Here is a 13,544-nt window from a genome sequence, read left to right on the forward strand (position 1 = left end):
TAAGGTTTGATTCTCTCAGAGTATAAAGACATTTACTGCTTTCAGAAATGAGAACAGGTGGAGGACCTGAGAGGGTGAATTCAGGAATATTGCATGTATGTTTACGTATGCATGTCTATGTATCACCTTATAGCCTTTGACTTGAAGGAACTGTATAAAAGCTACATGTTTTTACTGTTGGAGTAAGTCCACTTGCCTAATACTTCAACTAGAATTAAACAGCACAAACGTTCCTCCCTAATATATAACACGTGTATGTACACTATGTTCTTATGCTTACCATATGGATCGTTTCAGGTAAGCAGAACCACTGCGTTACAATTTGCTCTTTCTGATGTGAACTATTGGAGCTAACACACATAAAAAATGAGCTGCCAGTGAGCTGCTGCTGAGATGTGTGCCACTCCCAGGACAGCTAACATCTGTAGCCCTAAGGATGATGGCACTGCCATTGCCATTTAAACATCAGTGTTTGACTACAGACTGGAGGAAGGATTTGGTATTGATAACGTTTGCCTTGAGTCTTGTGAAGATGAGTAGGAGGAACAGTACACAGGAAGTGATACTGCTGTTGGGTTTACTCAGCCGTCAAGTGGTTACCAAAACTGTGGCCGCTGAATGGCTGTTGGATGATCTGCATGAGATGAGTTTGGTGTTTGAATTCAGTTTCCAGTGGGAAATTCCAGTGGGTGTTTCACAAAATGTGCAGCTAATTAGCACCTGCTGGGCTGCCTGTTTGGCAGCTGGGAAGAGGCCAAAGATTAAATGGTTTTTGAAGATGAGTTCACCTTTTATCCATACTGGTTAGGGGAGGAGAGTGACAGGGAAGAAGTGCATGGTTTTGCCCGAGCTGTTCTGTTCCTGCCTGCTCAGTATGTCTGAAGGATTCCATGGAGAGTGCAAGGTAACCATGGTACAGTGCTGCCAGCCCTCCTTGTCCAGGGTAAACATGACGTAGAGCTGCTGGATCTGCAGGAGCCGCCTCTGTGCCAGCAATGAATGACAGGTAATAAGTTCTGCTTGGTCTGAACTGACCTTCCATGGAGCCCTGCAGGTCTCTGCACTGTGCTCACCACGGTTCATGTTTCTGGGCATATGGTGCTGAGACATGTCTGGTGAGCTGATTTGCTGGGGTTCTGCATTGAACAAAAGTAGCTGAAACTTTTCCAGAATGGAAATGGCCCTCAAAGAATTAGAGACCTGTTTGAATGGGGATGTGTTTGAGCTAATGAATTCTGTTACACCTGAGCTGGCTGTGTGCCTGGGCCCTGGAAGCAAGAGGTGAGCGCACACATACCTGTTGCTTGTAACAGGAAGGATTTTTTTCCTTTATTGTACTCAAACATGTATACTCAGGCCCCTCCTGGCCCCTCCTTTGTGCACAGGTATACAAGGCAGAACACACCCACCACTATGTCTGTTCTTCTCACTTGCCGAGCAAGTGAGAAGTTGTGCCTGGGCTAGCATTGTGTCTGTGTCCGTGCCATGGTTTCTTCACAATCTGGGTAAACCATCTGAAAAAAAAAAAAACCCACAAAACACAAACAAATTGTGGGCATAGCTGTTGCCCTAATAAAACAGTTTTTCTTTTAAGCATGGGTTCATGTTAAAGCAAGGGCCGTATGCAGCATGGTGTCGTTTGAAAAAACCACAAAGTAAAATCAATGGATGAATGGAGAAAAGCTGACAGTTACTAGAAACAAAATGTGCTCCCGTGAAACACTGATCTTTGGTTGCTCTGTTCTTTGTTCTTTGCTGTGTTCAATGCAAGTAGGTCCCAGTCACAAGCTCTATCCCTCTCCATTAAGAATATGCCTACCCCAGAGAAACTGGCTGCTCCGGGTGCCAGCCGTTCCCACTGCTGTCCCACCCCAATGGCGGGGTTCTGTGGCCAAGGTGCAGCATACCAGGTCTGCTGCTGATCAGATTTGCTATTAAAGCAGGTAATGGTTTTGCATAAGTTGTTTAGAAGTTTAGCATCAATGTGTACGACTTCAAAATTGGTTTGGTAGCCTTTCTGCCGCTGTTCCGTAGAACAGGTTTTTTTGAATCTGCCCAGAAACTACTGCATGAAGATAGAAGGTGTCGGTTACTGCCTAGATCATGGGGATACTAATCATGTTGTACATACACCGGTGCAGTCTCAGTGGCTCAGGTCTTGAAGACTTGGCCTTTCTTTTATCCTTGCAAAACCTGCTTTAAGTTCTTGACAGATCAGTATTCAGCCAGTGGTGCTGCACAAATCCTGTTACTGGAAACAGGAAAGAATTTTTATTTGTAGTATTTGTAACATGTACTTGCCCCCATTATTGTTACTCAGTACATAGGTATATAAGGCAGACTATGCTCATCACCCTTTCAGTTTCTCACTTACTCTGAAGAAAACATGCTCCGTCAATAAACTTTTCATAATGCGCCTGCTTTCCTGGTACCTGATTTTCTTTAGTCATAGTCTGGAGATGAACACTGCCTTGTGTCCTGCAGGTTGCTATCTGTGATAGTAGTCTTTGCAGTGCTGATTTCCACCTTGACCCAGCTGTGCTAAAAGATCCTGCCAGTGGTTCCCTATTGCAGGTATCTTCATTGCCTTCTGGAAGGTTGCAGATCAGCCACAGCAGCATTTGCCTGTCTTCAAACCTTGCCCCAAGAAGATACAGAAGCTCCTTCTGAAGGAGGTCTTGTCCTTCCGTCCTGGTGCCAGTGAACAAGGTACCAAATGCAAGTGCCCACCTCAGCAGCAGTGTAGTGTCCATCTTCTCATAGAGTTCCAGCTCAATCAAAAAGATCTACTGCCTCTCCCCTGCCCAGGCCATTAGCTTTTCCTGCTAGTGCTTGTGGCTCCTGCTCCTGGCTTCTGATGAGGGTGCTAGATGACGTGAACTGGAACTGAGGGCACCTGTGCCCTCTCATTCCTGCTGCAAGTCAACACTTGGCAGTGAAGTACTTCATCTTTTATTGAGCTTCATTCAGCAATTTTGAATGACAACACTGTGATTTGTGCAACTTCCAAACCTCTTGGGTGCCATGTGTTGTTGGACTGTGGGGGCTGCTGAAGAGATACCTCCCATTTGGCCATTCATAATCTGTACTGAATGTCCTATACTGTTGTTTGTTTTGTTTGTGGTTTCTCTCTGGATGACAGGAGCATCCCCATCCCAAATGCTGCCATACCCACTCTTAAAGTAGTCATATTTCATTCCTGAGCATTCACTATGAAGGCATTACTAATTAGCTGGCACAATGAGAAAAACAGAATTATTTGAGTGCATTAGTCAACTATATTCCTTTAATGTGCTTTTTAATATAATATAACGGATGGCCTCCAAGTAGTGTGGGGTGTTAACTTGTGGGTGGTAGAGCAAACCTGGCGTAAGAAAAGCTTGGTAGATGGGAGGTTGCAGCCCTTGACATGCAATCCTTTGATCTCTTTTCTGAGAGTGTGGGAAAACAACCACAGTAACATATACTGTCCAGTAAAAGTCAACGTATGAGACAGGCCAAGGAGAGGACTGTGGCATGGTGCCATTAGAGGTCACAACAACCTACTGCTGTTGCAGCAGACTTAGGGAAATAGCATTCCTGTTGGAGAGGGAGCCTGCTGCCAATGTGTTGAAACAAATTCTTCAGATGAAGGAAAATTAAACAAAACCACTATTTTGTGAGCAAAATAAGTTGCTTTTACCCTACAAATTGCCTCTTTCCTTACTCCACTCCAAAAATAATCTTCTGAAAGTAATCACAGTTCCCAGCTTGTAATGGTTGGCAGGGGCTGTCAGTAATGCCATGTCAAAAACTTCTCCAAATCTAAAAGTAATCATCAGAGTTTTCTGTTTATCACCTTTGTTTGTCTGCCTTATGTGTCTCACCAACTTGTTGTCAGGTTCAAAGCTGTTTGGCACGTGGACTGCCTCGAGCTTGTGCGTTCGTCCCACAACCTTGTCCTGTAGTTTCTGCAGAGGGCTATAGTAAATAAGAATAGAACTCTTTATTTGGAAGGGACTCCCCTAAGTGTGCTGATTGCAGTTAAGTAGTGTCTATCAGGAAAAGTATTTAAGTTCACTGTAAACAGTCACTTGATGTCAGTCTTCTTAATGTTCCTGTGTAATTTTTAATCTTTTTTAAAGAAATTAGTCTTATTTATTCCTTTTGAATGGTTGTTTCCTAAGAACTTATTGATCGATATATTTAAGGGAAGGATATGATAGATATTTACAATCTCCCAAGGAAAGTGGAAGGGGACTAATAATTCACAACCTTTTCCACTACAAATGAAGCTCGGGGAAGCCATATTCAACCTCAGGAAAGGGAAGTGATTGAAAGTCCATATGGATCCAGGAGGATTCTGAGCTCATGCAAGAGAAATCACAGAGGGTTGCCAGATACATAGAAGCTATTCCTGACACATGAAATCCCCAATTTGAAAATAATGAAATTGTAGAAGAGAATTTCAGGCCACAGTTAGAGTCAGGATTTGGAGACAGATGGACTTTTTGTCGGACCCAGTACAACCATTCTGAAGTTACCTGGTGCATTTGTAAATCCAGACTAGTCAAAGCATTGCTGCTTCTTCACTCTGGACGGGTCATGGTAGAGGAGTTTGGACCTTTATTGGTGAGAAAGGTGGAAAAATTAGGGACAAAGGACAAAATCTAAAAGGAAACAGACTCAAACATTTCCATAGTCGATAGAATTATTTCTGCGTAGTCATTGTGCTTCTACAATGTAATACATTTAATTTGTGTGTGTGTCTACGCTTGCATAACTTATACCATCTGGTTGCTGCAGCGTTCACTGGGTATCAGTGTAGGCTGTGGTTCCATGGCCGTGTCTTTAAGCAACTATGATGGTTTAATTGAATTCTGTCATGAAGAAAGCCAGACTGAGGAACTGAACCTAAACTAAAAGTAACCCAGGAAAATAAAAAGCATCAGTTTTAACTTGATTCTGTTCCTCCATCCACTTCACTGCTCAGCTGCATAAAAGTTTGTCTGAGAGCAAGCATTGACAGTGACACTTGCTTTTCACGTCTGAAGTTTTTGTGAAACTGCAGTCTCAGGGAAGTGGGTATGAAACCACTGACTTAAACTGTGTTTGTTCCCTGTCATTCTGTCTGTGCAAGGCATTTGCACACTGCATCAGAATTTGGCACGTAATATGTCTTTGCAGCCAGTGTGTAAAGGTCGTTGACCAGAGAAAATAGGAATACACGAGTTTATTCCTAATATACAAGTGTTTGTTCCTAATGTGAACCATACTTCAGTTCCTCCAAGTAACTGTTTCAGATGCTTTACATCACTTTGTTTTTCATTTCCATTAGAAGTGAGAACTTTTTCCTAATGTCTTCTTCCTTTCTCCCCAGATAATCTGATCAAAGCCATCCTGTCAGCAACCAAAGATTACCGTCTAACTCCAGCTCTTGACGGGTAAGGTGAGACCTTTTAGAATAGAAGGAGTAGAAGTGATTATTTTCCATGTGTCCTAAATGAATTTTACTAGATGTTTTTGCCAGAAATTATTGCCAATAAATTTGACTGTGCTTTAGAGGTAGATCAGGAGCTAGAACCTGAGTCCTCTTTCCAGTAAAACTGTAAACTCTGGAGACCTCTGTTAAGTCAAACATGAGTAGAAAAAAGCGTTTACCTTTGGACTATTTCCTCATCTTGTGTTTCATATGGTGTTACAATACACCCTCTTGCCCCTTTTTCAAATAAGTAAATAGCAGGTTTTCAGTAAACACGTTGTTCTTTTTCAGCCTTTCTGACAAAGCAACAGGATCACAAGAAACTCTTGGAGGGAAAGAAGGGACTGGCTTGTTTTAACAATGTTTCACTAATACCTCACTCTTAAAGCAGGATGTATGATTGTGTTGGCCAATCCTGTGCCAGGATGCAACAGCAGTCTCCTGGGTCCTGTGGTATTTGAATTGATGTCTTTAGAAGAAGCTCCTTTGGTTCTTCAGTCCTATTGTAGAGATTGCTTCTGAAACTCACTGGCATGTTTACAATCAGCTTCCCAATGATAGTCCTTTAGTCTTTCCTATCCTTGCTTTTCTGTCATTCCTTCCCTTTGCCCTGCAGTTTTGGATTAGAGGTAGTTTCTTTCAGAAGCTGTCAGAGATTTTTACTGGGACATGATCTCTTTTCAAAGTCCTGGTACTACTTCTTTCCAAGCAGTGGTACTGCCTTGAACCCGGACTAACAGCACAGTTCCTGCTTTCTAAACACATTGGTTTTATTTCCTGTCCCAGCTCCCCTTCTGCCCACTTTTCCATGACAAAGTTTATAAGCTTTTCCAGCCTTTCCATAGGTCTCTGCATCTCTCCTGTTGTTTATGGAGCTTGCCCACTGTAGTTAGAGTTGGGAGTTACTCTCTATGTGAAAGTTTGTTCTTAGTTTTTTGCAGTCTGTGTGCTAATTTAGGTTGCTTTGAAGTTTGCCCTGCTCACAGCAATGCCAGATATGGTTAGCCTTCAGAGTTTGGATTAATTTGAGAAATGATATCCAGAAGGCAAAATCATTTTACAAATTACGTTCTTAAAGATTTTTGCACACAAATGAGTCTCACCCATGTGGGGTTTATCTCAGCTCTTGTTGGAGAGTTAAGATTTTCATCTGTTGAAAAATCCACATATAGACTCTTTCCGAAGGTCACTCATGGGAAATTAGTGTTTATGACAGAGGGCAGGGGGAAGATTCTTGTAGTGAAGCTTAATGTAATTATGACCCTTGCTGCTCACCTATTTTTTTGAGGAGTGGAGTGTTGCGGGTTTTTTAAAAGTTATTTCTTGTGAGGTTGTAAAACATAGCCACTCTAGCATGAGCTGCTTACTTTGGTTTTACATTCTTTATAATAGGTTTGGTGCAGAGATAGGAAAGACCTAGCACTCCAGCCTTCATGAAATGTATGCAAAGTCCCTGAGATAACAAGTATGAATGAGGCCTAAGGAACAGGCTAGAAATGTATTTCTGTAGTATTGCAGTAACAAGGTTTGGTGCTGTGTGTGCTTGTAAACACACAGATATCTTGGGGAAGTACTGTTTTCTCGGGAATTTTTGTGACAAATTCAAAGCAGTGGATGTTGGTTGTGTAGTACATATGCCTCACAGTCAAATACCTCCCAGAGCCTTTCCAAGTGAGCAGGGCTTAGGAAAGATAAAAATTGAAGCTGATGTGGGAGAAAGGGACAAGAAAGACTTGGGATAGCAACCCAAAAAGTGAGAGCCTAAAGCAGTAGGTGGATGGACTTGCAACAGAAGGGGTTATTACAAGGGAGAGCTTGGGTACTGTAGGAGGTGTTAAGGCTATCGCAGTGCTGCTCTTGTAAACCTGCTTGGTGAGTAGGGCATAGATGAAGACTTGGGTATGCTTCCAGAAATGTTCTTCAGCCGTGAGCGTCAATAAATTACAGTGCTGGCAGCAATGGGTATCTGCCATTTTGGATTCCAGAAGAGAGCTGGTGGAGCAGACTGATGAGGGAAGGTTAGCTAGTTTTTCATTTTGTCTCAAGCTCAAAGCAGAGCCCAACAGTTCCTCTCTGTGGCAGCTCCAGTGTGCTGGGAGAAGGGCCATGAGGTTCGGCTCACTCCCTTACTGCTCACTGGTCAAGCAGACCTCTCCCCTTTGCTCACCACCTTGGAGCAGCTGGAGAGGGCCTGACTGAAGGGACCTTTAAAGGTGCTTTCCAACCCAAGCGATTCTATGATTCTGTGATTAAGGGCTGAAAAAACACCTTATTGGGAAAGAGTTAGATAAGAGACACAGCTAAAGTCTGTGAGGTACGAGGGGTCAGACTTAGGAGATCTTGTGAACCCTTCCACTTGTAGGGTCTCAGAAGTCTGGTGGGCTGGTTCTAGCAGTAGGGAAAAAGCTCCAGGTTCACCTTCTCTTCAGGATGGAGTTAGACCAACATTTTCTCTGTTGGCAAAGCCAGTCTAAGAAGCTGCTGCTGCCCCCTCTCAGACTGTAGCTCCCTATCTTCTCCTTGTGCTGCTGCTGTTGTTTGAAGAGGGACTTTAAAGTGGGTCACTAAAATGATTCCAGTTTAAAAGTTTTTCTCTTAACCTGGGTCATTCCAGTGACCTTATTTACAGAGCTCCCCTGCCACTGCAGAGTTGTGTTGGCACAGTGCTGCAGCAGCAGCACAAGAGGCAGAGGGATGGGGATGGGTGGGGAGGGTGAGCGCTGCCGAGCCTATTGAAGCAAGTGTTCGTGTAACCACACGCTGAATGCAGCTTTCCCGGGGGAAGGGTGGGAGAAGCAGGAGAGGTGAGGTCAGAGCGGTGCGTGAGAGCGTAGGAAGAAAAGAGGGTATTAAAGTTGTATGGTGGGGGATCTACACCAACCCTTTGGTCTTGTCCCCACCCAAGCTTCTCCCTTTCTGTCCTCCTTCACAAAGCTGTCCCTTGAGATGTTACCTTCACTTGCCTCCCATAAGCCCTCGAAATGAGTTTGTTTATTTGATTATCCCTGTGCCAAAAGGGCATCCTGATGCACCTTTCCTGACACAATGTACCGATGTGGTGCTGAAATGAGGCAAACTCGATCCTTCCAGGTATGCGTACACCTTTCATCATCCCAAAGCAGCTTTGGCAACTCACTCCAACTAATCCCTCCATTGTGAGTAGAGTTGTGTTAATAACTAGCAGCGGCTGGAGGCCATGTGAACAAATGCTATAGTTCACGCCTGTAACATAGTGTAAGCCATGCCATGCTTTCTTAGTTTTCTTCATGACTCCTTATTATGACACCTTTGTGTTGAACTGCTTATAGTAACCTGCTTCTGCTCCAGGGCAGGAGGTAGGTAAAGCGGCAGTTGTGTTTGCGAGGGTAGTTGCAACTCAGCTCTGAGCTTTTCTGGAAAAGGTTGGAGATCCGGGGGACTTTCTCTAAAGTCAGTGTCCTCTTCCTTCAGAGCCAGCATGTCTTTCTCCCTGACGCAGATGTTGGCGAGCCTCGTCTTGGACACTTCAGAGTTCTCTTGCCCTCTGTTGGCTTTTCCAGGCCCATTTCTATCACTTACATTTTCACCGCTTGCTTTAGCGGCTCCTCCAGTGGCCTGCCCCTCATTCTGCAAATCAGTCAGGGCTTGGTTTCTAGTTCCATGGCTCTTCTGCGGGCTGGACTTCAGTGGATTTGTGGGTTAAATCTCTGTGGTGATGACCTGTAAATTTCCTGTGAAAAGACAAAAATATAAAAACCTGACTGACCCTTTTGTATTGCCTCCAGGTGGTAATGAAGGAAAACTGAGAGTTTGAGCTTGTAACTAACACAGTCTTTACTAATGCAGTAACAAGTGAGGAAGGAATTTGATAGAGCAGGAGAGGAGATGTGTGTGTCCTTCTGGCTCAGGTTGATAGTACCAGTTTAAGTAGCAGCAGCCAGATCAAACCGGAATATGCTAAGCCTCCCTAAGCACCAGCTACCCTAAAGATGTATTTTTCAATTATTCTGTTATATCTTTCCTCAAAGCCTCTAGTTCCAAAGTTGCGTAAAGGAAGGCTTTGTGGTTTTTCTCCCTTGACAAATCCCTAAAGTGCTTTGATAAGAGAGGAAGAGGAAGTAACACTTGCTGCAACGCATACATGTGTTTACAGTGCTGTATTGTTCAAGAAGATCTGTGTGAATCCTGGTTTTGGTGTAGATGAACTCAACCTCTGAGCATCTGTGTCAAGAGACTGTACATTTGGCTGCAGCTCCCACCTTAGGGCTTTAGGGAAAGTCAGTCTGGTGTGGAAAGTCCGTGACACTCCTTCATACCACCCTGGTAGCAAACTGGAACCTGGGCTGTGTCCGATGAGTTCAGTCCTTGAGCTCTTCTGGAAAAGAAATACAGCTTTGACATACTATGTAAACAAAAAGGTGTTTGCACACTTCTTTGTGGAGAAACAATTGAGCTGTAACTGATGCTGCTTGCAGGGTATGTTTCTTCAGCCACAAACTTGCCTGGAGCCAGCAGTGACTTTGCAGTTTCTCATGTCCAGACACAGTCAGTCAGTGCTGACTGCGAAGGAGCCCAGCTACGCTGATGCCAAGTGTCCAAACTTCTGGTCGGGATGTGAGGTCAGGTGCCCGACATCCCTGCTGAATGCTTCCCTTTCACAGTGCCATCAGGGTGGCCCTGCAGTCTTCTCGCTGTCCCACAGTGTGATTGCCAAAGCTGGTGAGACCAAGCCAGCTCACCTTTCTGCCTGTCTTGATGAAAACAGTCCTGGCTGCCCGGATTTAATGTACACACCTGATGTGCAGAACCCAAGCAAAGTTCAAGACTCACTCTACCTTCATCATGTGCACCTGAAGAAAGCGATCTGCACCTGAGTACTGCCTTCTGAGTGTGCAACAGAAACTTCCAGCTTTGTGATGAGAGTGAGCAGAGTACTTTTGAAAGAAATTTAAGAAAAAGCTGCTAGAAAATCAAAGATTAGACCTTAGCATCAAAAAGACAGTAATGAGAAATCTTACCTATGGCCTTAAGGAAAAAGGAGGATGCATTTAAATATGTCAAGACCACGATGGTGTAACAGTGTTTTGGACATGAAGCTAGACAAAGGTGATTTACCTATCAATTATGATGAGTAAAGACAGAACCATTCAGTTAAGTATTTGTTTCATTTTTGGGGGTAAAGATAGAATGATGTTGTCCCATTTTACAGCAACAATGAAGTACTTTGTGTATTTTTATTAGTAACTGTGAGGATGTTAAGTGACAGTTATGTCTTTTTAGATCAGTAAGCACCAAAGAGTATTTAAAGAGTTAAAGAATTCTTTTTGTTACTACTGTTTGCTTTTTAACCTGTCTTGGAATGCTGGATAGAACAGCAAATGTTGTGCCATTCCTGGAGAAATATGGGAGGTGACAAAGAGGTGGCTGTAAATTGATTAGCTCGGTTTTGCAGGAAAAATCCTGGAAAGTTAAATCTGGGACAGAGTTAGGATGGCAGCATAATTGATGTGAGTTATCTTAGGTTTTGTGGAAATGAAATCTTGTCATGTAGAGGATGTATTTTTTAAATTAACTAGAAGCTTCATTGATAAAGGTAACCCTTTAAAGGCAGGCATTAGTTATTTGTCTCAGTCCGTTATATTCTTATTCTACACAACACTGTTATAGACATACCCTTTTTGGGAATGGGATATGTCACACAGCTTTAAAAAGTTACTGTCAGGGTTGAGAATTAATCCTTTAGTGACACTTCCAGTGTAATCCTTCTGGCAGGTGTTTGCAGTGGTTAAAACCAATCTGGAGGAAATGTAAAATTACACTAGGAAAACTTGCCAGAGCCAAAGACTGGGGAAGTAGGGAGTAGGAGTGCCAGGTCAGTCTAGACCTTCTCGTAGGGCACTTTTCTGAACAATCCTTTACTGGAGCCAAATCAAAAGTCAGGCATCTCAGAGGTGACAACACAGATTGTGCTTACAAGATGAGGAGTATATTCTGCAAACCAATGACACTAAAAAGAGCATTGGAATGATGTACATAAAATCTCTGTGTAAAAGGGACCCTGCTTTGAGCAGCATTAGCTCCGCATGCTGGTCTTCCAGAGTCCGTGCTTCGGAGATCTGGGGAGAAGTTGAAAACTGTTCAGAGACGTACTGCAAATATGACTCAAGATCTAGGAGAGCTGCCATACCGTAAGAGATGTGATGAGCTCGCTCCGGTTTGTGTGGTCAAGAGAAGATTAAGAATGGGCTTTGATCAGTCTACAAGTAGTGGGTGGGAACAGGGCCATGAAGAGAGGCTGCTGGAACAGCTTTGGCTGGTGGAACTGGTTCTTTTATCTCATGTAGCGGCTCATGCTCACTAGTCTGACCCGTGACTGATTATCCACCTAGAGGCAGATGTTTACACACAGGGGTTTGTCAGTAAGTGGATCACATGCAGATGTGGAAGGGACTGCTGACAGTAGATGGTGCTTTAATTTAGCAGAAAAGGGAAGAATGCGATTAAGTGGTTTGAGGCTGAAACAAACACATCTGTATTCAAAATTGGTAAGAGCTAGCATCTTAACAGTAAGCGGGAAAAGGATAGAGGGGAGTGTCTATAGCTTGCAGCCTTTGGATTTCAGCACGGTATTATTCTTCAAAATGTAAAAATAAGAAAAGTCATGGCTCAGAGACAACTGGGTAGAGAAATTACAGGATTTTACCCAGCAGTCTGTTGTTTAGGAGGTCAAACTTTCTTATCATAATTATCAAAAGAGTGTATTTTCATCTGAAATTTCACTTGGCCAGAACTGAACTATGTCTTTTTTTTTCCCTCCTTTTCCTTAAAGGTTGTGACAAAGCTGTTACCATCTTTGTCACTCGGTTAGGTGTACCTGGGGCTGACTCTTTCCCTTCCCTCCTTGACACATTATACTGCCGAACCAGATCTTGCCTCTGCTTTCTCCTTGTCACCAGAACTGTATTTTGTTTCTGTGCATTGTCTATAAATTTCTTTCTCTATTGTGATTTGATTATCACAAACATCCACACTTCTTCAGCCCTTAGGGACATGAGCACTTTGCTAATATGTCCATCTTCTTGAGGAGGTTTTTTCTTTTGGAAAGGCTGGGATATGCAGTGAAACTTTATCTGGGCTGGGGAAGCTGTTCCTGAGCGTTTCTTGGTGCTGTTAATTCTGCACATATCTCCAGCTAATGGGTCTGTCAGCAGGGTAACCCTCAGTGGTTTAGCTGAGTCTTTAAGGGCGCTCCAGCCCCGCTCTGCAAAGATGGACCCCACATAAGTCGAGCTTTCCTCATGCTGGCTCTTTAGACTGATCATAGTGAGGACAGCCTAGAAGAGACCAGTCGACTGTGCCTGGGACTACGAAGGCTGCCTAGCCCAGAGATCTGTTCCAAACAACTGATTGCCTTGGACCCTTTCCGAAAAAGACTCGGCAGACACGTATTCCTTCAGTGAACTACCAGAGATGGAGGCATATTGCCAAAAGAGCCAGCTGCGTTTGGGATTAGATGGCTGGAAAGAAGTCCTCTCTCTGTCTTCAAAACGAAATCACTTTTTAACATCTGCAGAGAGTTCTCGTGACTCACAGTTCCACAAGAAACAATTCTCTTCCTTCTCTTTCCTGTTTCTTTGTTAATTAAGGTTATTTTCCTTCCCCTTCCTCACCCATTATGTCTCCATATATGGACAGGAGTGTGGGGGGGTCCTTTTTCTATCCATTTAGTGCTTTTCTGTCTCTTGAAGTCTTACGATAACTGCAGCAATTTTGCACTCAGCAAGGTGAGCATACCCCAGATAACCTGGCGAGATCTGCCTGCACTCAGAAAATTGCTTGGAGAGAGGACTTCCTCACTAAGCCTTTGGTTTATTGTTATTTCAGTGCTAAATGAATAATGAGAAGATTTAAGTAAACAGATGGGTTTGATTCAAGCCCATCATACTAGGGGTGTGGGGGGAGAGGAGCTGCTTGTCCTGACAGCTCATCTCATTAGGCCACACATGGTGTGAGGTGTTGAAAGCAGTTTATCATGTGTAATGCCTGGGCATGATGAGGTGAGCTAGGAATCAAGTGTATCTCTGTCCTCCCCTTATTCTTAATA

General features: G+C 43.6%; 1 protein-coding gene across 8 annotated transcripts in view; it reads left to right on the forward strand.

The window, feature by feature from the left end:
• The window catches only part of ST3GAL3 (ST3 beta-galactoside alpha-2,3-sialyltransferase 3), a 187,983-nt gene that overhangs the window by 124,088 nt on the left and 50,351 nt on the right, over positions 1–13,544 (forward strand). For all 8 annotated transcript variants that reach the window (XM_059821769.1, XM_059821770.1, XM_059821773.1 and 5 more), the window contains one exon: positions 5,360–5,423. In XM_059821769.1, the coding sequence (XP_059677752.1) occupies positions 5,360–5,423 (64 nt within the window). The remainder of the gene's footprint in view (positions 1–5,359; positions 5,424–13,544) is intronic.

Source organism: Gavia stellata, chromosome 10, assembly GCF_030936135.1.
Source record: "Gavia stellata isolate bGavSte3 chromosome 10, bGavSte3.hap2, whole genome shotgun sequence".
In the NCBI taxonomy this organism is placed as follows: Eukaryota; Metazoa; Chordata; class Aves; order Gaviiformes; family Gaviidae; genus Gavia; species Gavia stellata.